The sequence below is a fragment of the Hipposideros armiger genome, unplaced genomic scaffold (genome assembly GCF_001890085.2).
Source record: "Hipposideros armiger isolate ML-2016 unplaced genomic scaffold, ASM189008v1 scaffold_773, whole genome shotgun sequence".
Taxonomy (NCBI): Eukaryota; Metazoa; Chordata; class Mammalia; order Chiroptera; family Hipposideridae; genus Hipposideros; species Hipposideros armiger.
In genome coordinates, this window is record NW_017732123.1 from 298113 (window position 1) to 322920 (window position 24808).

The 24808-nt window shown below is 39.3% G+C and overlaps 1 protein-coding gene across 2 annotated transcripts; it reads left to right on the forward strand.

Moving 5' to 3' along the window:
* Window positions 1-4430: 4430 nt before the first annotated feature.
* Window positions 4431-16977, forward strand: PCDH18 (protocadherin 18). Of its 2 annotated transcripts, none has more exons than XM_019628263.1 (4): window positions 4431-7352; window positions 8138-8223; window positions 8314-8477; window positions 14986-16977. In XM_019628263.1, exons 1-4 carry the CDS (start codon window positions 4887-4889, stop codon window positions 15651-15653), a joined length of 3384 nt encoding a protein of 1127 aa, XP_019483808.1. In that variant the 5' UTR covers window positions 4431-4886; the 3' UTR covers window positions 15654-16977. The 2 variants fall into 2 exon arrangements, with proteins under 2 accessions (XP_019483808.1, XP_019483807.1); XM_019628262.1 differs by having other exon boundaries at window positions 8135-8223; window positions 14986-15810.
* Window positions 16978-24808: the final 7831 nt, after the last annotated feature.

Consider the following 24808-nt stretch of genomic DNA (forward strand, 5'->3'; position numbering starts at 1 on the left):
ATATCAACAAAAATGTTTATATCAAAGTATTTGAGAACAGACAAACACTAGATGTGTATCCTAGCAAATATAAGACATAATAAGCACCTGGCAGACTTCCTTTAACTGTATTATTCAATATTTCCTATGACTTAGAGTCTGGTGGTCTACTTAGGTATGTATATCTGATAGATCTTTTCAAATTTTCTTCAGTGAACCAGAAAATTTTCCAGACCATCATAGATCAGTGCTATTAATTTTGTCGATTATGTTTCAAAAGTGACCTTCACAAATCAAAACTGGAGAGAGCTGAATCTTCCCAGCATAAAATTATATAAGCATCTAACCCAAAAGTTGAAAAGCAACAAGGACTGTGAATATAATCTGCTTTTTTTTTTTCTTCTTCGATGAATGTTGGGAAGAAAATGGGCACACGAGGCTAAGGAAAGGAAACCACCTTTGTCGTATGTTTACTCTGGGCCAGCCTGTGTGCAAAGCCCCCAGTTACAGGCACGTCATGTCTTACCACACTTGCTTTACTGCACTTCGCAGATATTGCATTTTTTACAAATTGAAGGTTTCTGGCAACCGTGTGTTGAGCAGGTCTGTCAGCACCGTTTTAGCACAGGTGACAGTTAGCATTTTTAGCAATAAATTATTTTTTAATTAAGGTATGTACATTTTTTTAGACATGATGCTATTCCACACTTAATAGACTATAGCATAGAGGAAAAATAACTTTTATATGGCTGGGAAGCCCAAAAATTTGTGTGCCTTGCTTTAGTGTGATATTCACTTTATTGTGGTTGTCTGGAACTGAACCCACGTTATTTCCGAGGTATGCCTGTATTTAAATCTTACAAGAATGTGTTATAGTGAATTACTCTCATTCCCAGAGGATTAGACAGACTCAGAGAAGTTAAATAATTTGTTGAGGATTACACAGCTACCAACTGGTGGTATCTGCATTCACGCATGTGTTGGACTCATATAAAAAGTCAAGCTTCTTATCTTAAACTGTTCCAAGGTGTCAAGATTCCTTAACTTTACTAACTTTTGTGTGGTAAATATTTGCTCTTATCTAATTTCCCAAGATACACAGTAATTATTTAGGCTTATTACAGACATATGCTGTCAAGCAGGATCTTGATTTCCTCCTATCTGGCATTTCACAACAAATGCTATGAGGAAAGATTGTGATTATTATGTCAATCTACAAGAAGGTTGTGAAATCCCATATTATTCTTTTGATGATGGGAAAGATGATAAAGTCAGATGGAAGTGAATATTTATTCTTCTACCTGTTTTTGCATTTCATATGTTCTAATAAAATACTAATTAATAACTAAAAAATTTTAAACAAAATCCAAATCCATTCTTAAGAAATTTTAGTGACTTTAATTTTGTGTTCCACTACCAAAAACAGACACTATTCTTTACATATTGGAGAGACATTTACACTTTACAATTGTCTTACATTTCTCTTCTTCTTCAGTAGGAAAAAAAACATTCAAGATTTAGAATTATCAAGCTTCTTTAAAACAAAAGTAAACCAAATAAATGGCATAATAAAAATGTTATTAGAGGTGACAGGATGTATTGAAAATGCCAGCTGGTATTTTTTCCCTAGGTTTAGCAACTGTCAGCCAATTTAGGCTAAAGAGGTAAAAGGAGCTTTGTGGTTACAACATCCACAACAGGATGGAAGTAGCCAAGATTGTCCTCCAGGAGCTGAGGAGCACTTTGTCGTGGTGTCTAATGCCACTCGGAATGCTGCGGTCCTCAAGAGGAGGAGCCATCTCCTTAATCAACAAAGGCGGCCATGGCCTAAGTGGATGGACTTTACAGTTCAGTCAATCCACTGTCCTTTACTGGTGTCTACCATTCTTCATGACTTTGTAAAACTCCAGAAGACGGGAAAAGTCCAATCAAATCACCATTAGATGACATCTAACAGGAGTTTATCAGTTCTTCTCCCCTAACACAAACCCTTTCACAAGTAGCAAATGATGTGGGAGAGAGTTTTTTTTTAGTATTTTCTTTTTAGGACTACCAAATAAGGATATTCAGAATTGCTGGAATTAATCAAAAGCGCAAAGGAAAGATTTATTTTCTATTCTGTACTTTTGAAAACCAGAGTAGGTGCATACTAAGGACAAATCAAAAAAAGCACAATACTCTGAAGTAGGCCTTCTCAGGGAGAGATTGGCAAGATAAAAATAAAATATTTGATGAGGATGAGATCCCAACTGTAAAAAGCCATTCTCCATGAAAAGATTCCAAGTCCTTTAAAGACTTATTCATAGAAACACATTCTTTATGAATATATACTAATTTACAACCTATTTTAAACATCTCAGTAAGTTAATCAGAAGCTCTTTTCATGTTGACTAATTCTGTTCAAGCTCACTGTCAGAAATAGGAAAGATTTTTAAAAATTATTTTTCTCTTTTTAAGCATTAGGAAAAATGACCTCTACATTAAGGTAGGCAAGCCCATTCGTCTTGGAGTTTTGGGGGTAGACTTCTCAAATGCACAAAGAAAACTCTCCTAGAACTAATGGAATTAGATTATTTGTGAATTCTCACCCCAACTTTGAATAGTCACTAATTCCTTTCTTTGCTCTTTTGGCATTTGCAGAGGGGTTCACTAAAGCCTGAATTGATATAATTATTGGCTCAGATTGTCAGAGATCTAGGCCAGATGGCTATGGGTTTCTAAAGTCCCAGTTGCTTGAAGTAGTTTTCCTGGTTTGCCTATAGGGTTTGGGGATCAGCAATTTGAAAGGGCTACAAACTTGTAAAACAGTATTATTCATGGGGGCAGGGTGTTCATCAGCGTGACCCAGCACTAAATGCATTCATTATAGGCATTTCTATTCTGCACAATTTGCCACACAGCACTGGTTTCTGGAGGGGGAAAAAAGACAATGGCTTATAAAATGCTTTTGAATGCCTAAAAAGAAATAGACTTCATGCTGAGGCTCCTCTGCTTTCTTTTTTGGAAAGAGCCTTCTTAGTGACTTTAGTTGAGCTCTGCTGAGAGTAAGCAAAGTGGAAAAATCAGAAAATTACTTTTTCTTCCCTATATGTTTCTGGGGGGCAAAATAGAGTGAGGGAAATAAATGGGAAAAAAAAATGACAGTGAGATTATGTGAAACAGCAACTATGCAAGTAGATGAAGACAGCTGAGGAATAATGCGAGAGGTATGAAAAGAGGCAGCAAGAATACAGCCACGACGATAAACTTAAAAGGAATTGCAGAGCAAAAAGCACATCATAAATAATCATATTTTCAAATAGGAATACCATATCAGTTTCTGTGACCTGGATAGAGCACAGCCTCCCATGATATTTCCTAGCATTTTGATGCACACGAAATGCAATTTTCAGCTCAGGCATTTGATTCTTCAGTGTAAACAAGCTTTGAGTGTTTAAAATACATATCTGAAAAGTGTTTTCATAAATAACACATATGTTATAAAAATTTGACTTGCAAACTATGGAGTCCATGTTGACCCAGTATTTATTGTGAAGTCTCACCATGTATGCATAGTCCCTTCTGGTAGCAATTGGCATGCTAAGGCATGAAATGTCTTTCATCCAAGATAAATAGGATTCCCCCCCCCCCCCCCGAAGTACAGGACAAAGAAATATCATAGCCAGTTTTGCCCAGACTCAAGGAAAAAAGTGATGGAAGATAGAACTATAGTGTTAATTAGTTTGGAATCCTAAGGTGTTCCTTTAACACTTGCTAATTACGAGAAATCAAGAGTGGAAAAATGACCCTTTTCTTATCTTCAAAGAATCAAGATGAAAGAGACGCAGAGAAAGAAACCTCTTTCCTGGTTCTGTTCTTTAAAACAGAGCCTCAAGAAAAGCTGCTAGCGCTCACGGAAGGAGAAAGACCCAAGTATTTAAGCGGGGGGGGGGGAAGGAGGCGGTCTGCGAAGCGTAATTAGAAGGAAGTTTTCAAATTGTATTAAATGCCTCCGCCAACAAAATGCATTTGGGGGTATGTTAAGTTAAACCAGTACTTAAAGACTATGAAAAGCAAGACGATTACATGTTGGTGGAAGAAGAAAAGGGCGATTAAGAAAACCAGACCAATTTGAAATGCCATATAAATAAAGGCGACCAGAAGTTGATTTAAAGTTTTTCTGGTGTCATTTGTCTCCCCTTTGTCACGGCACGCTCAGAAAAAGTAAACGCGGCGGATGGGCAGGGGGACGCGAGCGCGGAGGAGGAGGGGGGGAGGCGTCGGGAACGGCGACCGTCTCCCCTCCACTCCCGCCAGCGCCCCCAGCCCCCGCCTTCCCGCCTCCGCTCTCCCTCCCTCGCCCATCCCCCCCTCTCCTCCGCCCTGGCTTTGGGGACTCCATCAGCTTTTGATTTGGAAGGACGCTGATTGGCTGGAAGCGATTCAACACACGCCGGGCAAAAGAGCTTTGTCTGAGTTGAAGCGAAGTTGTACCGATTTTAGACCGGAGTCAGCAATCACGGCTGTTTAGTCTGCAGCCGCGCAGAGCAAGGGAGGAAGAAGGCTCGCTCCGGGAAAGAGCCACTGCAGACTCGGCGGCCCCCTGCCGCAGATGGATTCCGGCTGCACGCGCGGAGAAGCGCGGAGGTGACGCTCGGCCGCTGCGCGGAGGACGAGCAGCCACACCGACGCGAGGACCGGACTCCACGCCGACGGCATCTGCAAGTCGTGACAGGGTGTGTATGCAACAAAAGTTCGCGGGCTGTTAATTGCTGTGCTGTGCTACTAAGAGCCGCTTTCAAGTTCCAAGTGCCAAATGTAGCTTAGCTTTAAGTTGCCAAAGGAAGTTGAGGGCATTGCTTTGCTGTTTTAACTTGCTCCGTGAGAGGAGCCTCCTGAGCTGACCGCTGTACCAAACGACTGCTAAAATGCACTTTAGATTTGCTTTTGCACTCCTGATGGTATCTTTCCACTCCGCGGTGTTGGGCAAGAATCTGAAATACAGGATTTATGAGGAGCAGAGGGTTGGCTCAGTCATTGCAAGACTATCGGAGGATGTGGCTGATGTGTTAGTGAAGCTACCGTATCCTTCTACTGTTCGCTTCCGAGCCATGCAAAGGGGAAATTCTCCTCTCCTGGTTGTAAATGAGGATAATGGGGAAATCAGCATCGGGGCGAAAATCGACCGTGAACAACTATGCCAGAAAAACTTGAACTGTTCCATAGAGTTTGATGTGATCACTTTACCCACGGAGCATCTGCAGCTTTTCCATATTGAGGTTGAAGTGCTGGATATTAATGACAATTCTCCCCAGTTTTCTAGAGCTCTCATTCCTATCGAGATATCCGAGAGCGCAGCAGTTGGGACTCGTATCCCCCTGGACAGTGCATCCGACCCGGATGTTGGGGAAAATTCCCTGCACACCTACTCTCTCTCTGCCAACGATTTTTTTAATATCGAGGTCCGGACCCGGACCGATGGAGCCAAGTATGCAGAACTCATAGTGGTCAGAGAGCTGGATCGCGAGCTGAAGTCGAGCTATGAGCTCCAGCTTACTGCCTCCGACATGGGGGTGCCTCAGAGGTCTGGCTCGTCCATACTGAAAATAAGCATTTCAGACTCCAATGACAACAGCCCTGCTTTTGAGCAGCAGTCTTATATAATACAACTCCTAGAAAACTCGCCGGTGGGCACTTTGCTCCTTGACCTGAACGCCACCGATCCAGATGAGGGCGCTAATGGGAAAATTGTCTATTCCTTCAGCAGTCATGTGTCTCCCAAAATTATTGAGACTTTTAAAATTGATTCGGAAAGAGGACATCTGACTCTTTTCAAGCAAGTGGATTATGAAATCACCAAATCCTATGAGATTGATGTTCAGGCTCAAGATCTGGGTCCCAATTCCATCCCAGCTCATTGCAAAATTATAATTAAGGTGGTGGACGTCAATGACAACAAGCCTGAAATCAGCATAAACCTCATGTCCCCTGGAAAAGAAGAAATATCTTATATTTTTGAAGGGGATCCCGTTGATACGTTTGTTGCTTTGGTCAGGGTTCAGGACAAGGACTCTGGGCTGAATGGCGAAATAGTTTGTAAGCTTCACGGACATGGTCACTTTAAACTTCAGAAGACTTATGAAAACAATTATTTGATCTTGACGAATGCCACTCTGGATAGAGAAAAGAGATCTGAATACAGTTTGACAGTAATCGCTGAGGACAAGGGGACACCCAGTCTCTCTACAGTAAAACATTTTACTGTTCAAATCAACGATATAAATGACAATCCACCCCACTTCCAGCGAAGTCGATATGAATTTGCGATCTCAGAGAATAACTCGCCAGGGGCCTATATCACCACGGTGACAGCCACAGATCCTGATCTTGGAGAAAATGGGCAAGTCACATATACTATTTTGGAGAGTTTTATCCTGGGAAGTTCCATAACGACATATGTCACCATTGACCCATCTAATGGGGCCATCTATGCCCTCAGAATCTTCGATCATGAAGAAGTGAGTCAGATCACTTTTGTGGTGGAAGCAAGAGACGGAGGAAGTCCGAAGCAACTGGTAAGCAACACCACCGTGGTACTCACCATCATTGATGAAAATGACAACGTGCCTGTGGTCATAGGGCCTGCGCTGCGCAACAATACTGCGGAAATCTCCATCCCCAAAGGGGCTGAGAGTGGCTTTCACGTCACAAGAATAAGGGCCATCGACAGAGACTCTGGCGTGAATGCTGAACTCAGCTGCTCCATAGTTGCAGGTAATGAGGAGAATATCTTTCTAATGGACCCCCGATCATGTGACATCCATACCAATGTGAGCATGGACTCTGTTCCCTACACAGAATGGGAGCTCTCGGTTATCATCCAGGACAAAGGCAATCCTCAGCTGCACACCAAAGTCCTTCTGAAGTGTGTGATCTTTGAATATGCAGAGTCAGTGACAAGTACGGCCATGACCTCAGTCAGCCAGGCATCCCTGGATGTCTCCATGATTATAATTATTTCCTTAGGAGCAATCTGTGCAGTCTTGTTGGTTATCATGGTGCTGTTTGCAACTCGGTGTAACCGAGAAAAGAAAGACACCAGATCCTACAACTGCAGGGTAGCAGAGTCCACTTACCAGCACCACCCCAAAAGACCCTCCAGGCAGATTCACAAAGGAGACATCACATTGGTGCCCACCATAAATGGCACTCTACCCATCAGATCTCATCACAGATCGTCTCCATCTTCATCTCCTACCTTAGAAAGGGGGCAGATGGGCAGCCGACAGAGCCACAACAGTCACCAGTCCCTCAACAGCTTGGTGACAATCTCATCAAACCACGTGCCAGAGAATTTCTCATTAGAACTCACCCATGCCACTCCTGCGGTTGAGGTAAGATCATGCACTGCACCAATTCATTGCCAGAGTTAGTATTCAGAAGTTGTGCTTGTGTGAGTTCTTAAATGTTTCCATTAAGAAGTAACATACTAACAATATGCAAATTAAGGATACAAGTTACACTATGTGTATATAGTAGAGCAAGTATGCACACCTTAGCATATTGTTTTAAGTTTTTCTTAAAGAATTTACTTGCATGTACTTTGTTTAATATTGAAAAATAAATATGAAACTCACAAAGGACTATCAGATTAGAACCCCTTTTCTTCCCAGGTTAAGATACTGGAAGCCAAAAAGGGGGCTTTATTCTCATAGTTGGGGTCTGTACTAAAAAAATCAAAAACTGAGGCCCCCAGAATCCTATCTCAGTGCATGTTACATTTGTTCCACTTTTGAACATTTTCTGACATTATTTTAACTACATTTGTTAGAATGTTGTATTTTACAGCATTTCCCATGTATTTTTATAACTGATCACTTTCATCTGAACTATAAAATAAAGGAAATCGATCTGTTATTTATAACAACAGCCTCTTCCAAAAAGAAAAACAAAATCAGTTGTATTAGATCATTCACATCTCTCTGGGGTGTGCTCAGTTATATTTGGTGGCCAGCTGCACAGCCTGCCACAGTCCAGCATATGTAAATCTTTAAATGAGACATAACGTGTTCAATTAACTGGGATGAAATAGCGAGTGAGTGTTTTTCCTTGCTGAAAGCTTGTGGGTATTTGGGAGTTTGTTTCCAGGAATCAGTTCTGTCTATTTGGTTTCCAGCAGGTCTCCCAGCTTCTTTCAATGCTTCATCAGGGGCAGTATCAGCCGAGGCCAAGTTTTCGAGGAAACAAATATTCTAGGAGCTATAGGTATGAATTACCTTGGTGTTACCTATTAAGTCTCAAATGACATGGATGCCAAAGAATAAAAACTGTACTTTCCCTGATTTATCTTTCTAGATATGCCCTTCAAGACATGGACAAATTTAGCTTGAAAGACAGTGGCCGTGGTGACAGTGAAGCAGGAGACAGTGATTATGATTTAGGGCGAGATTCTCCAATAGATAGGCTGCTGGGTGAAGGATTCAGCGACCTGTTTCTTACAGATGGAAGAATCCCAGCAGGTAAGCGGGTGGTGACAGATCAATCCTTATTTTCAGATCTATTACACCAGTGAAGTCAACCATGTCTCCCACGCTTCTATTCTCTTTGTCCTCTGCACTGACTCTGTAATCTGCACACTATTAGCAATGAACACAAACTGAAACACTTTAAAATTATTTTCTTAAAATGTATATTAAGTGATTGGTAGAGAAGGAGAAAGCATGAGAGGTTAACAAGAAGAAAGGAGTGGGCAGAGGAGGGTGGGGAACCGCACTGCTGCCCTTCTCTTCCTAGCCCATCCAGTGCTGCCATAGGACACTCTTGAGCAACTCTGTATGAAATTACTGGGTGGTGCTTTTAATTCAGACAGCCTGTTTTGGTGCATAGTGGTGAAGTGGACTATAATTTGGAGGACACATTTCCTGTGATGGAAACCAACTCACAGAATCCGAGATTAAAATATACTAGGAAATGGTATACTTTCATCACTAAAAATAGGAGAAAGAATGCATCTTAGTAGGTGGTAAACATGGAGTATTTTTGGCCACCTTTCATTTTATGTCTGCACTATAGCAGAAGAGGAACAGGGGTCCAAGGGAGGGATTTGTAAGTATACAGCCAGATGGAGGAGATCCTCTTAAGTTATGAGCCACCTTTTCCTTAGACTCCCTTCTAATGGTGCAGTTGAAACTCGGAACTTACCCACTGAGTGAACCCTGACTGCATCCTTGAAGCAACTCTGTGACTTAAGACTTAACACTAAGTCAATTCTTAGGAACATATACATGTTCCTTTGGCTACTTGTGTTTCTAAATTCCATTGAATGTTGATAGACGGACTGCCATTTGATGAACGAAAGAAAGGCAGAACAAAACTATATTACCTGTTTGAGTTCTATTTTCTAAATACAGATCAGTAAGAGAGGTTAGGAAACAGACACGAGGGTGCTTCAGAGAGCCACAGAAATTAGGTGAAATCAGGAAATAGCAGTTGTAGTGTTCGTAAGGTGTAGCAGTGCCGGCAGTAGTTGCAGCAGTATTAGTATTAGATCTAGCTATCACAGAAGTATTACCAGCCACGGCCCACCACTATCCCCAGGCCCAGGAGCGGCCCTGCACTTTCATTGCTTCTCCCAGAACTCTGAAATATGGATTAGCAGCAGTGCTAGGAGCAGTGGTGTTCTTATACATTTTCTTAGATTTGAAAACTAAAGCTTATAAAGGTTAAAAAAGTGTCCCAAATCAGGTAATTTGTACATGGTAGAGGTGAGATTGGAGCCAATCCTCATACTCCTAAATACTAATCTATCAAGAGTTATATGAAGTAACAGGTGGTTTTGTTTTTTTTGGAAAATATGTTCTGTGACAAATTTGTTCTTATATTTTAAAGTATTACTGCCTTCCATGAAACTATAAAGTGCTGCTTATTTAATTATGTTATTACAGTAATAAATACTGCATTTCTGGCAGAATGAATGTATGGAAAGAATACACTATAAATGAGAGCCCATGTTTACACAGCCATCCATGGTGTCTTTTTTTTTTTTTAATTTGTAGACTCTCTGGACCAAATTAAAGAGAAAGCTCTGACAATCTAGTGAAATCTATATGGCTTCAGACAACTTGCTCAAAGATAATCAGTTTGGTTATTCTTACCTATGAAATGAAAGAGTTGGCTGAGTTTCTATGTTTCTGTCATACTAATAGAACCCTAATTTTAAATATTGACCTCTAATTTTGAATAATCTGATTTTGCAAATGATATTATTTCATAAAACAAAAAAGTAACACAATGGCCATAACGTCAATATTTCACATGTGTTATTTTTTAAATTACTTAAAGCCTATTCATTGAAATTATAACTTAGCATAGTTAAAAAGAGAATACCTGCCCCTCCTCAGGTAACTTTGCCATTGGTGGGCCTCAGTGATGCCCAGAGTCCTTTTTCATTCTGAAATTCAATAATTGTGATAGCTAATCATGGTCTAACTGTTTTTTAAAAAAGATCAAGTCTTCCTTTTCACTTTTCCTATATTTTCAAAGTTACCAACACCAGATATGTTCATGGCAGGAGAATTATCTAATGCTTGAGTTAAACAAATAAAAGTAAAAAATAAAAGTAAACGTTAAAGAATAAAGACACTGGAGAAACAATGGGGAGATAGAGAGAAAGTCTAGATAATAGCGAGCCTTGTTTAGTGAGTGACTTTAGGCTCCTTCTAACTTACACTTTTTTTCATGGTTAGAGGCTCACTTTTACATTATCATAATAATACTACTTAATATACAGACAACCTTTGAAAAACAATTCTACCTTTATACAATCGCACTTAATTCAGGTGTGTAGTGGGAGACCTATATTGCTGGTGTATCACCATACACCATGTCTTACAACCAGTTGGGGTACAGTAGTTACGTTTCTGCCTGACTGGCTACCAGCCCTCATGTGGGGTGTGGTAGAAAGTATTTTGCAGGCATGGAGCACCAGGATATCACCAACGATCCATAAAATATTCTAAGCTTTACTCATGTTTACCTAGTTTAGAAAGAAATGTGCACATTGAGCATCTACACAGAGATAACCATCTTTCCATTATGACTTTCATTCTGATGATACTGCACCTATTTTTTGGCTTATTATTCACCTTGGTGGCTTCTGCTGGCACATTAGGGTATAAAACTTGTGCTTTGTAAACTTATATTCCCAGGAAATATTCCAAGTTGGGGGAAGAAGAAATCCACATCTGAATGTCATTAACAGAAATCAGTGCAGTTTTCGAAAGCATGTGTATTTTTAGGACTTAAGTATCTTATTCCAATAGTTTTTCTGCATTAGACTGTGATCAAATATAGATTATGTTATGTTGAATTGCCTGCCAACAGGGTCATTTCTGGTTATGCATTCTATTAATTCCCACAGACATATCCTGCATTGTGAGCAGGAAAAGGAGCGTGCATTTTTGTCTGTTAGCTCATGTTTGTCAACATACTTTCTTCCTTACTCATTCAGCTGTGAACTACAGCACTACACATATTCCTACAAAAATCTCCATTTTCCCATAGCATTAGCTGCCCCAGGATGATTTATAAAGGCTTTTGATTTTGGTTCTTGTGACATTCTTTCCTGATTGAACTCACTCCCCTTTTCGGCCATTTGTCATCAGTGATTATTGAATTCAAACATTCCTCTTTAAATCCGAGTTCTCTTCATTCTTATGGCTGGTATCCTAGGTCTGGCCTTTCTTCCATGGCTGCTTTACTGTGCAAGCATACACACTGCTGTTTTCTCTCCAGTACTGCCTCCCTTCCTCAACTCTTTCTTCTATACAGCTTGAACAACTTTTTCATAACATTTTAATTTAGTCTTTTGGTTCCAAATCAATAATTGACTTTTGTTGCCCAGCAACACCTCATTAAAGCTACTTATCTTGGCATTCCAAGGTCAATGAAATCCACTCCTAGCATAGTAACTCTCAATTTCGGCTTTTTTGTATCTTTTGCAATAGGCAGGGCCGTCTCTTCACATAACATACCAAGCCTTTGCCCATGAGCCTTTCTACCTGAAAAACTCGCATCTCTTCACTGTATCTAAATTCTATTCACCTCTCAAATATTGTTTCAAGTTTCTGTTTCTTTAATGACTTCAGCCTCCATGTCCACTATGTTTTCTTTTCTTGACGAGCCCTCAGTATCACATAGTTTGGCACTCTAACTGGGCATTTGCTACCCCTCCACTCAGAGCTAGATCTGAAAGCACTTGAGGGTGGGGCGCTATCATTGCACTCCACATATGACAGGCTCTTAATACATGACTGACGGATTACTCATTAACTAATGGCTTGGTAGAAGTTTGGCATGCTGCCCTACCTATAAGGTGCAGGATAGTGGCGAAATTGATAGTGACATAGTAGGAAAGAGAGTTCCCTGCTGCTCCCACATCTTCCGCCTGCCGGGGGAAATTTAACCACCTGGCAGAGCTTTCAGGGAGGGACAGGAAGAAATGCACTTGCACCCCTTGCCAGCAAGTCCTGCTCATTGGGTGTGATGTGGATTCCTGGGTGGTACTGAATTATGCATATGCCGAGAAGGTTTTCAAATATTAGTTGGGTCTCCAGGGAAAAGATTGAAAACGTCAATGAAACTGAGAAATGCCCTTTCCTGCACCACTGTTCTTCCATCGCCATTATTTTTGCCATTCCTCTCTCCATTGGTCTTTCTCAATTTTTCATATTTTTCTGAAGTTTTCAATTTTATTATTTTATAATTAAAGCCCCATTTATTTATTTTGAAGTTGTAACATGGCATTCCCTGTTTGAAAAAATCCCTGTGACTGAAGTTATTTTTTAACATGAATTATCATTTTAATCACCCAGGTTATTCATTATATTCAGGTCTCTAGAAATTTGATCATGCTCACGAGTCTTAGAAGCCTACATACTTTTTCCTTTCTTCTCCCCTTTGTCATTAAACATTAAAATAACACAAATTCAATCAAACAGTTAAGTCCTTCCCACAGAGTTAAAGGCCAGAAAATAAATGAAAGGTGTCATCAGGTCCGTTCCCCTTCTGTGGAACAGGATGTCAGTAAGACAATATAGACAGGTCTCCTTTCCATTTGCAGAGACCCAGAGAACTATGAAAAAAACCCCACCTCATTACCACTTTGATAGTTATTTCACTGCTTTGAGAAAACCTCATTGCTATTGAAGTACTCCAGTTACTTTCAACTGCTTTTGGTTTTGTCTACACTAAGTGATGAACAATAGTTGGCAAATATTTCCAACTAGCAATAATGCATGAAGTTAGCACATCTAAACAGGCTTTTATTCTTAAATTATCCTTTCGTTTTTAAACTGAACCTTTCTCCACAGCAAACGTTCGCCTCTGTCTCTTACCCCACAGTGATCCCTGTGGAATCAGAGTTCACACTGTCTCTGCAGTTTTTGTACTTCCTTTATATTTTTACCTTTCCTAACAAGCAGACTTTTTTCTCACTCACAATGCTTGCTTTCATTCTTTTCGATAAACATCCAAAGTGGGATTACTGGATAATATAGTAGTTCTATTTTTAATTTTTGAGAAACTCTGTACAATTTTCCATAGTGGCTGGACTGTTTTGCATTTCCAATAACAGTGCACAAGGTTCAGTTTCTCCACATCCTTGCCAATGCCTGTTATTTATTTATTTATTTATTTATTTATTTATTTATTTATTTATTTAAGAGTAGCCATTTTGACAGGTTTAAGGTGATAGCATTGTGGTTTGAGTTGCATTTCCCTGATGATTAGGAAATATGTAGTGAACAATTATTCTCTGCAGACACCCTACCCAGTGCTGAAGATACGGTGTTAAACACAATAGACAACTCGCTTCCTCAGACAAGGTATTTGGTATTGTTCAAAAGTCATCCTTTTTAGCAATACTTTTGGAGACAGATAAATCTTTCTTAAGTAGCCACATCTACAGAATTAGCTCTCAATGTATAGATATGGCTGATCTCAATCCAGTTTCCATTCATATCCGAAGATAAGTACTTTACATTTCCTGCATTCTGTCATCTGCTGTAAAATGAAATCATGATATTGGAAAGTCCTAATTGTCACTGAAAGACATGGATGATTTGTGGAATATATTTTACATCTTTGCAGTTCCTGGTTGCTGTGTAGTTTAGTTGTCGTTATTTGCCAGACTTAAGAGATTTTTCTCCTCTTGCCTGCTTTTCTCATATCATCTATTATTGTCTATGAGTGTGGCCACTCACATTCCAATAGGGCATCATAACAACTGGAAGAACTAACCAATAGATTTTTCATATTCTTCATCTTTTGATGACTTTTCCATCCATTTGAATTTCAAACCTTTAAAAGAAGACTTCTTAACAGAGGAACTACAGATGCCTGGTAGTTGATAATACTTTGTACTAATATTTTCAGTAACAAGTCACTAAATAATCCAAAATACCTTTAAGAAAGATTCATAAGTATAATGATTTGATAGCTTATTATATTCTGAATGCTTGCATTAAAATTAAAGTAGGTCAGATAGCCCTCACTATCTGGAAAGTTACTCAAAGGCATTACTCAAGGATTATCTGATGGCATTCTCAAGTTATGGCTTTCACCTTACAGCTCTGGTGTTTCTTAGGATTTATGTTCAGCAAATATTTCATCTCCCACACCTTAGCTCTTTTTTTTAGTCATGCTCATGCATAAGTGATCAATCCATTTTCTCATTCCTTGAGCAGCAGAAATGATATTCCTGAAAAGTCCATGAGTCATGACCCCGCCCCTCTCCCCTTTCCTTATCTGATAAACAAGGAAAAAAAATATGTCAGGTCCATAAAACTAGCATTCCCATTAAAGCCATAATTGTAGTCCATCTAATGTGTAAAATAACGAGTTAGTATCCCAGTGGTCGTTTAAAACGGTCTCGCTCTATTCCCTTGAAATAAAATTCAGTGTTTGCCCCCATCGTTGGGCGTTCTGACGCGCAGAGTAACGAGTCCGCCCTGTCTCCCTTGCGCGCAGCTATGAGGCTCTGCACGGAGGAGTGCCGGGTGCTGGGCCACTCGGACCAGTGCTGGATGCCGCCGCTGCCCTCGCCGCCCTCCGACTACAGAAGCAACATGTTCATCCCGGGGCAGGAGTTCCCCGCCCAGCCCCAGCAGCAGCACCCTCACCCGAGCCTCGAGGATGACCCCCAGCCTGCAGATCCTGGGGAGAAGAAGAAGAGTTTTTCCACCTTTGGGAAGGACTCCCCGAGCGACGAGGACGCCGGGGACTCCAGCACGTCGTCCCTGCTCTCGGAAATGAGCAGCGTGTTCCAGCGCCTCCTGCCCCCGTCCCTGGACGCCTATCCCGAGTGCAGCGAGGTGGATCGCGCCAACTCGCTGGAACGCAGGAAAGGACCGTTGCCGGCCAAGGCCGTGGGCTACCCACAGGGCGTGGCGGCCTGGGCGGCCAGCACACACTTTCAGAACCCCACGGCCAGCTCGGGGCCCCCGCTGGGAACGCACTCCAGCGTGCAGCCCTCCTCCAAGTGGCTGCCGGCCATGGAGGAGATCCCCGAAAATTACGAGGAAGATGATTTCGACAACGTCCTCAACCACCTCAACGACGGGAAACATGAACTCATGGATGCCAGCGAGCTGGTGGCGGAGATCAACAAACTGCTGCAAGACGTGCGCCAGAGCTAGGCGGTTTCAGCGGAGCGCTTTTGTTTCCATATATTAATGTGTGGAAGGAAGGGACAGAGAGAACCCTGCAAGAACTGGCATTGCCAAATAGTTGCATTTATCATAAATGTGTCTGTGTATATTGGATATTAAATACTGTATTTTCGTATGTACACAATGCAAGTGTGATTATTTTAATCTGTATTTTAAAAATACATTTGTACCTTATATTTATGTGTAATTTAACAGACAAATTTTATTTTTTTACTCCCATGACAAACATGTCTTTTTCCTAATCACGTAGAAAATAGCCCCTGTTCAAATCTGATATACTCTTCAACCACAACGTATAAAGGCACTGCTTAGGTTAGTTATGTTGGGGAAGAAGTTGTTACGCTGTACGGACAGCCCCACGAAAGCCTTGTAGAATTCTTAGTTCTTTTAAGTGATCCAACTTTTTTTTTCAATACTTTTTTTTTTAATTAAGCATCAATAAAAATGTTAAACTTTTATTATTATTGTTGTTATTACTTTTACTGCTCTCTGCTCATTCTGATACTTCAAGCCTTACAGCAAAATTGAAACCCAAGGTGAAATTTTATTTCAGAGCTGGGCAGTATCTTTCGCAGTCAGTGATGAGAATAGGATCAGAGTCAATGTTTCCTAACTCCCAGGCCCCTGCGATTCCAGGGCATCACACTGGCCTCCTCTTGCGAATGTTTCCCCTGAAGTATTATTGTCGATTTATAAGCAAGGCAAACGATGATTTCATTCCATTCTTGTAACAGGAGATGTGTTCCAAGGAAATGGAATCTGTTCTTTAAATGGATAACAGTATGTGTTCTAACAGCATGAAGTGCTCATGGACAGAGACCCTTCAAGGGCAGTAAATACAACTGAGTTATTCTGAAACCATTGTATTTGCATCTTCCCCTTTCCTCTCAGGATACTTGAACATTTTTATCTTTTACATTTTTATTTTTATTCTTTTGCTATGACTATTCACTTTTAGCTTTTGTCTCCAGTGCATGATCTCATATTTTTGTTTTTATTTTTAGTATAAGAACATTTATAAAATTACATTTTTTGCTATGGCAATTCTGTTTTGTTGTGTGACAAATGACAAATTCTTTATTTATTGTGCTGTTATCACTCTGTGTGGAATGCTTTGGTAAGGGAGACCGTTATTATGACTGTTCTCATTTATGACCAAGCTTCTATTAATGTTATTTCTATGAATACACTATCTTGATTGTACTCTCCAGAAAGTTTTACTGTCAATGGAAATAAAAGAAAAATTAAAACTAAAGAACTGTCCATAAATCAGAGTCCTGTTCATATATATATATATATATAGATAGATAGATTAGATATAGATATAGATATATAGATATAGATATTCAAAACTTTGAAGCATATTCTTCATGAGAAGATAATTCAGTGTTAATAAATTAGGCTCTTTGGGCCACTGAAGATGCTTCTCATTTAGGTTAGTTTATAGACAAACAGTATGTGACTTTCTTGAAATAAAAGAATGATATCTAAAGTACTACATTGGAATTGAAAAATACTTTTATTATCCAAATTGGGTTTGCATTCTTCATCTGTGTAGCTGGGCTAATAGTCAAGTATATACCCTCTGTATACCAGAAATAATAGGACCCTTAATATAAGCTAAACCTAAAAAATTATGGAACAGATAGGCACAGTATAATATATTTGAAAGTGAGTGTATATACTTCTCATTAATTTATATTTTTATTATGTTCCAGCTTATACAACTTGTGGAGCTTTTAAAAGAATTTTATGGGGAGTTGGCACCGCAAAAATTGCTACCAAAATGTATATACTTCCTGACTTTTAAAATTGCAATTGCACATTCTACCCTGCTACTTTAAAATAATAGTTTTCTATTTCCTTTTATGACTTCTGCAAGTTGCTCCTAATTCTTGTTTGCTTTTTCAGATTTTATCTTTTCAATTTATTTTATGGTTACTCCTCTCCCATCATTTATCCTACTGCCCACATTTTATAGAAATCGTCTCCAAATTTTGCATGTGTATAGTACTTTATATAACCACCTAGATCTTATTCATTTTTTTCATGTATTTTTTTATTACTAATATATCAGGGATCATATTTTTGAGGCATGAATCTAATACCTTTTCATTCTCAATAAGCCTTGCTCCTCTAATTCACTAGTTTAATGGAAGGGGAAATTTATACAATTAGGAATACAGTGGTCACTTCTTTTCTTCTGTGCTTTAAATTAAAAGTTGTTGAGTGCCTAGGGAGACACTAGTATAGAAAACTTGACTTCTTGAGGAAAGAAATTGTTTTTAGAAGTGCAGGAAAATGAATATTAAGTAAGAAAGGGCCGTTGCCCCAGAAAAGAAAGGTGATTTAGGGAACTGTTGAGAGCATAAAGCACTAGAGGTAAACACACTGGGAAGGGTAAACTATCAGATGCCAGTGTCTTCTTCATTCCTGCCTCTACTGATCTATGGAAGAGGCTGTAGGACACTGTGGTACTTTTGGGGAAGATGGTTCTCCTCACCCTGGCCCTCTGCATAGGAGTGCAACCATGGACGGAGGTGGTGCCAAGGTGTACGTGTCCCTGGAATAGCATCTCACCTCATCACTGCCACTGGATGGCTTGTTGGAGATTCAGACTTCCTTCTTCACCCAAATGGAGGAAGGGCTAATACTATAAACTGTATTACATTTCAAAGTCTTTTATCTCAAGGAAGGCAGGTTTTCTGAAAGTCCCAGGTATAGTCTGTTTCATTAAAAGGTACATTCTGCAGCTTAAAATGACTAACCACAAAATATTCTAGACAGAGGAAGCATAGACTTTCGCTGTGGAAGTCAACCTTTGTGTTAGATGGAGTTTTGGGTTCTAAATAACCTCCACAACTTCCAGTAAGTCTTGTTACGTGAGATGGGGCAGATAAAAAAAAATGCAACTAGGCATGTCTTATGAATTCTAACCAGGAGAATATTTTGCCAGTCCCTGCCTGTGGTTTCCATCTCTTCTGCAAACTCATGCCCAGAGGATCCTGTGAACGATCCTCTATAGATTTCTGGTTATCATTGAAAGTGTATGGTATCCAAGAATGCCACCTGGGAATGAGCAAACTATCACAGGAAAAGTCTACACGGGACCAACCACTACAAGTAACTTCATCCTTCGCTATTTTTTCTCCTTTCCCTTTCTGCTCACTTTTTTCTTCAGTGGCATATGAGTACAGGTGCAACATATAAAACACACCATAATTCAATAAATATTTGTCGTGCACTTACCATCAGATGCTATCTCAGGTACCGTGTTAGGTGTTGGAGATACACGGGCGAACAAAACAGACAAAAAACAGATGAAGACCACCACACACCTATTAGAACAGTCAAAAACCAGAACATCGACAACACCAAACGCTGAAGAGAATGGAGAGCAACAGGAACTCTCCTCCATCTCGGGGGAATTTCAAATGATACAGCCATTCTGGAGGACAGTTTGGAGTTTCTTACAAAACTAAACATATTTTTACCATCCCATCCAGCAATTGTGCTCCTTAGTATTTACCCCGAGGAGATGAAAACTTACGTCCACACAAAACCTGCACACCGGTGTTTATAGTAGCATTATTCATAGGTGCCAAAGCTTGTAGCAACCAAGATGTCCTTCAATAAGTGAATGGATCAATAAGCTGTGGTACGTCCAGGCAATGGACTGATACAACTAAGAAGAATTGAGCTAGCCAGCCATGAAGCGACATGGAGGAGCCTTAAATGCACATTGCTAAGTGAAAGAAGCCAGTCTGAAAAGACTGCATGTTGTGTGATTACAACTACCTGATATTCAGTAAAATGCAAAACTATGGAGACGGTAAAAAGATCAGAGGTTGCAAGGGTTCAGGCAGGTGGGATGAAGAGGCAGATCACAGAAATTGTAGGGCAGGGAAAATACTCTGTATAATACTCTAATGATGAATACATGTCATTATACATTGGTCCAAACCCATAGAATGGGAGACCCTGAGTGAACCCTGATGTAAACTATGGACTTCAATTCTGATGTGTCAGTGCAGATTCACCAATTGTAACAAATGTATCATTCTGGTGAGAAGTGTTGTGTGTGTGTGTGTGTGTGTGTGTGTGTGTGTGTGTGAGAGAGAGAGAGAGAGAGAGAGAGAGAGAGAGAGAGAGAGAGAGAGAGAGACAGCAGGGAGAAAGACCATAACTGTCATGACAGAACAGGCCACAAGGATACCAGTGCAGGTAGACACTTCATATCAGATGTCGTGAGCAATAGGAGGACAGGAATGACAGAGGCCTGCTTTGTTTACAGTACATCCCCATTGCTGAAAACAGTAGCTGGCCCCTTAGAGATGCTCAGTAAATATCTGCTGAATGCATGAATAATTGCATGCTTCTCTTGAACCCACATGCTTCCCAGGGGGAAAGGCTGAAAAAAGTACTACATTTTTACCACAGAAAACTGAGTTATTACCCAAACGCGCTGAGTGTTAAGCCTCAAGGAACTACGATAGTATTAAATGAAATAAAATTTGATGATGATGATGGTGATGATGATGATGATGATTTTGTCAGCAGTAGGAACTGGAAATGAAGAAAAACCGAGACCAGGCCTGAGTGCTTAAGTCTATTTCTTTTTCACCTTTCTCAGAAACACACTTTGAATAGCTCGCCCTTTGCCTTGGTCATTGTTTCCCCAGATCAGGTGGTGTAGTCAAAATCTCAAAGCTGCTTCAGAGCCTCCATTTTCTGGCGGTATGACTCTAAATAAGCCACACAACAAGTGGACAATTTGATCTCCTGTTACTACAATGTTAATAATAGTAACATCACCATTCCCCTTAAGTGAAATGAATAATGAAACCTTTAAGTTAACGGAGGAAAATGGGAGAACTTATAACAGAAACAGCCTGTTTTCTTTTGTCATTTTTGTACGGACGAGCTCATCAGCTCAGGTGCCGATACAGAGAAGTAAATAATAAGTTTCTTCCCCATCTGCAATTTTACCAGGTGGATTGAAAGGCAAAAATAATTTTATATAATAAAGAGAAACTATGGTTTACACCAGTATTAGTAAGGAAGGCTAACAACTGCAAAAAATAAACTCAAAATAAATAACTTCTCAAATATGGCAGACGTTTCTTTCTTCTTATGTAATAGTTTTAAATGAAGGACCAGTCTCATGGAGATGCTGTCTATTACCCTATCATTTCCCAGGTCACCTTGGGAGAGGTCTCCTTTCCAGCCAGACACAAGGGGAATGGCCATGGAGTAGTTAGTACGATGAGGAGGTCATTAGGGACCAGGCCTTAAAGTGTCTTATGTCAATTCATGCCACTGATAGCTCATTGGCTAGAGACAGTCATCTGGCCACGCAGGGAGGCTCTGAAATGCTGCTGCCTGCTGTGTTCTGGTGTGCAGCACATTATCTACCACACTATCTTTAGGAATTCCAGCACTCTCAAAAATGTCACTACAAATCAATTGTACAACTTCTACAGTAATTTTCAGTTTATTCCTCTAAGTCCTATGATAGATTCTCAGTACGATGAAAGAGGTAGTGTATATTCTTCTACTTGGTTTATTTTTGTGTCTCCAGAGACAGGTACAGTTTTGACCTGTCAAAAGTACTCACACTATGGATAAGTAAAAAAAAAAAAAAAAAGGAAAAAAAGAAAAAAAAAAGAATAACATTTAAGTCCTACACAGTAATCCTTAATGCCTAGGTAGTGGGGGCTGGCCAGGGAGTGTGATGGGAAAGGGATGGTGATTAATATCATATGACCTCATTTCAAAATAAATATGATGACTCTTTCTTAAATTCTGATAGATATCAGAAAAGTGTTTCCTTGATGGTGGGGATGGGGAATGGAGGGGGTGGAGATTGCCTGAAAAGCAGAGTGAAGCAACTTTTTAGGGTAAATAAAATATTCTCTAGCTTGATTGGGGGCAGTACATTACATTTGTCTAACCTCATCAAAATATATAACATCTGTGCATTTCATTGTTTGTAAATTACACCTCAATAAAATTGAAAATATTCACAATTAAAAAATATGGTCAAGAGCAAAAGTAGAGAAGAGTATGAGACCTTCTCACTGAATCAAATAAAATCTTCTCTAATTGAACAAGTCAGTTCAGAGAAAACCCCAGGGGGAATACTCTATAGTGTTGCATTGGCAGTGAGTCAGTTCTGTGATCTAGTTGCTTGTCTTCCTGTTGTAACCTAGGTCTCAGGGGAGAAAGCATCTAATTACATCTAATCATCTTAATCTCTACACCATCTGCTATGACAAGAGGAGCAGTGCTGAAGAAACCCTCATAAACAACGAAGACCAAATGTATTTAAGGAGACTTCCCATATTTGGGAAAAATTTTATCATTTTTGGAGGGCAGAAATCCAAATTGTCACACAGGGGATAAATCTGTGTACATTACCAGAGTAGAAAATATTGGGGGAAAGTAGGTATAGCCCCTCTCCAAATATATTGTGTATGGGTATGTGTGTGATATGTATAATGTATATAACAGAATTCTTGTCAAGTTTTCTGAAAGTACATTTGGAGTATTTCATATCAGCTGTAATATAAGAGAAATCTGAGATTTACCCAGAACTATCACATGAAGATTTTGAGCAGCAACAAGATTGCTGTTTCCTAAAAATGAAACAGCTAGAAAAGCTTTCAGAGTGAGCAGTAGACCTCTGCCTATCAGAACACAGCTTCCACCATGAGTTAGGTATCCAATCAGCCCACAGGGTATTAGGGAACACATATGAAATTAGCAGAGATGCCACTCACCACTGCAATCCTTCCTCTCCTATTGAGTGAGTCATCCTTAAAGGTTTGTGGTTCACAGCATTAGCTCTTTTACAAAAACAAACACATGGCAAAGCCAAACAAAACAAAATCATAATCTCTTCCTCTATATCCCTCATTTTTATTACAATGCATCCAGTCGGATAAAAGCAAAGACATGCCATACATTAAACTAAGGTCCCAGGTGATGGGACACATATTGCAAATGATTTATAGACACCTTGCCCCAGTAGAAAGGTTCTCTCAACTCCATAACTTCTTTTAAGGTGAAGGATACTTTGTACTCATTTAGCATCAAAAATCTCCATTGATATTTACTCTCTGAGTTTCAATGAAAATATCCAAATTTAAAAGTATACAGTATGTGGGCCGTCCGAGTGGCGCGTTGGTTAAGAGCTGGCTTGGGACGCCAGAGGGCCCCGGTTTGGATCCCACATATGAGGGCCAGTGACACTGCCCTCTACAGCTAAGATGCTGAACAACAGCTCAACCTGGAGCTGGGCTGACCTGAGTCGCTGGCGACAGCGTAGGCTGCAGCCCCTGCTGCACTGGGTTGCCATGGGCTACCGTGTGTAGCCAGCAGCCAGCGTGAGCGGCCAGCAGCCACAGTGAGCGGCCGTCCAGAAGCCGGCGACTGATCTGCCTCGCCTGGGAAGAGCGCAATGATGGTGCCAACTTGGGCCAGTGAAGCAACGTCCTCCCAACTAGACTGAAGAACAAAAGGACAGCAACTTGTCTGTTTCCCTTCCGCCAACTACCCAATAAAAATCTTTAAAAATAAAAAAATAAAAAATAAAAGTATACAGTACGTAATTGCTCATAGTTTTGGTGGTAGTTTAGAATGTGATTCAGTATAATCCATTTTATTCCATGATAGAATAGCTTTTCTTAAATTTTTACTCTGTTTTTCAATTTTATTTTTTCTGCTCACATGCCTTCTAAAAGTGAACTACTCTTCGGGAGATCATATCCTGAATATCACCCCCTCCTATGAGAAAAAAATTTGATTTAATCTCATCTCTCCTTGACTCTTCACACTTCCCTCATTTTTATTTGGTTCTAGTTCAGGCAAAAAGCTACTGCTGATCAATGTTCTCCTTCAATTTGTATAATTTATTTTTCTGTAGAGCTTTCAACTGTGTTTTCATTTAAAAATCTTTGAATAAAAACATAAAAAATGAATCATATGTTGGACAATTAATTAGTTTCAGATTAAAAAACAACAATAACATAGAAATATCAATGCTTGAAGTGCTTAACAGTACATAAATTGCCTTTCTATACAGTATCATGCTGTTTTAATTATTGTAAGTTTTAAATGATAGGGCTAGAGAAACATAATGCTCTCCTTTTCTTTCTCTTTTTTGTCTTTATTTCTAGGATAGTTCTGATTATTTTATTCCTATTTTAACTTTGAAACCAATTTGTCTATTTTCCAAAAATATGCTGCTGCTATTTTTACTAGGATCACATTAAATTTATAGATTAATTTTAGGGAGGACTGATATTCTTATGATGGTGCATTTTCTATTCCAAGAATGTGTCTTTCCTTATGTAAAAAAACCTACTTTTGTGTTTCTCAGTGGCATGTACAGTTTTTTTCAAAGTAGATTTTGTATGTTTCTTGTTAAGTTTCATGTTTTACCTTTTGGTGTTTTATTCTAATACCTAGTTATTGTCCATATGAGGAGCCTGTTTATTCCTATGTATCAACTTTGTACCCAGCCTTATAACAAGCTGCTTTGTCTAATTATTTATAAGTCTTCTGATTTCTCCTTCTAGATTTTCCAAGGAAAAAATTATATTATTCTTAAGTAATAATAATTTAAATTCTGCTTTCCAATTTTTATTTCTAAATTCATTCCTCAATATCATTGGCTAATACTCCAGAAACATGTAATCAAAATGTTGATAGAAAATTTTGTTGCTTTATTATTGATTTTAAAGATTGTTTCTAATATATTCTAATTAGCATATATATGTTTTGCATGTATAAATATCATCATATAGATATTATCCTGTATTACGATTTTAAAAATCAAGAATAGATGTTGGATTTGTGAAAAGCATTTTTTTCTTTACATCTAGTGAGATTGCTATGACAATCTCTTTGACTTGTTAAATATGTTGATTTATATTTATAACTATCCCAATATTTAACCATATTAACATTCTAGGAATAAACTGTACTTGTTTTACTATTGATTAAATAAACAACTGAATTTTGCTAGTTATTTTTTAAATGTCTCATTTTAATATGTTTGAATAGTCTGTCGTTTTCTTTAATGGGATTTTGGTATAAATGTGTTGCACAGATTCTCA

Excerpts from the sequence above, each read along its gene's own strand:
- PCDH18 (XM_019628262.1), top strand. The coding sequence starts at position 4,887 with ATGCACTTTAGATTTGCTTTTGCACTCCTGATGGTATCTTTCCACTCC. Across the intron at positions 8,224-8,313 it reads AAATATTCTAGGAGCTATAG|ATATGCCCTTCAAGACATGG; the intron begins GTATGAATTACC and ends TTATCTTTCTAG. Across the intron at positions 8,478-14,985 it reads AGATGGAAGAATCCCAGCAG|CTATGAGGCTCTGCACGGAG; the intron begins GTAAGCGGGTGG and ends CCTTGCGCGCAG.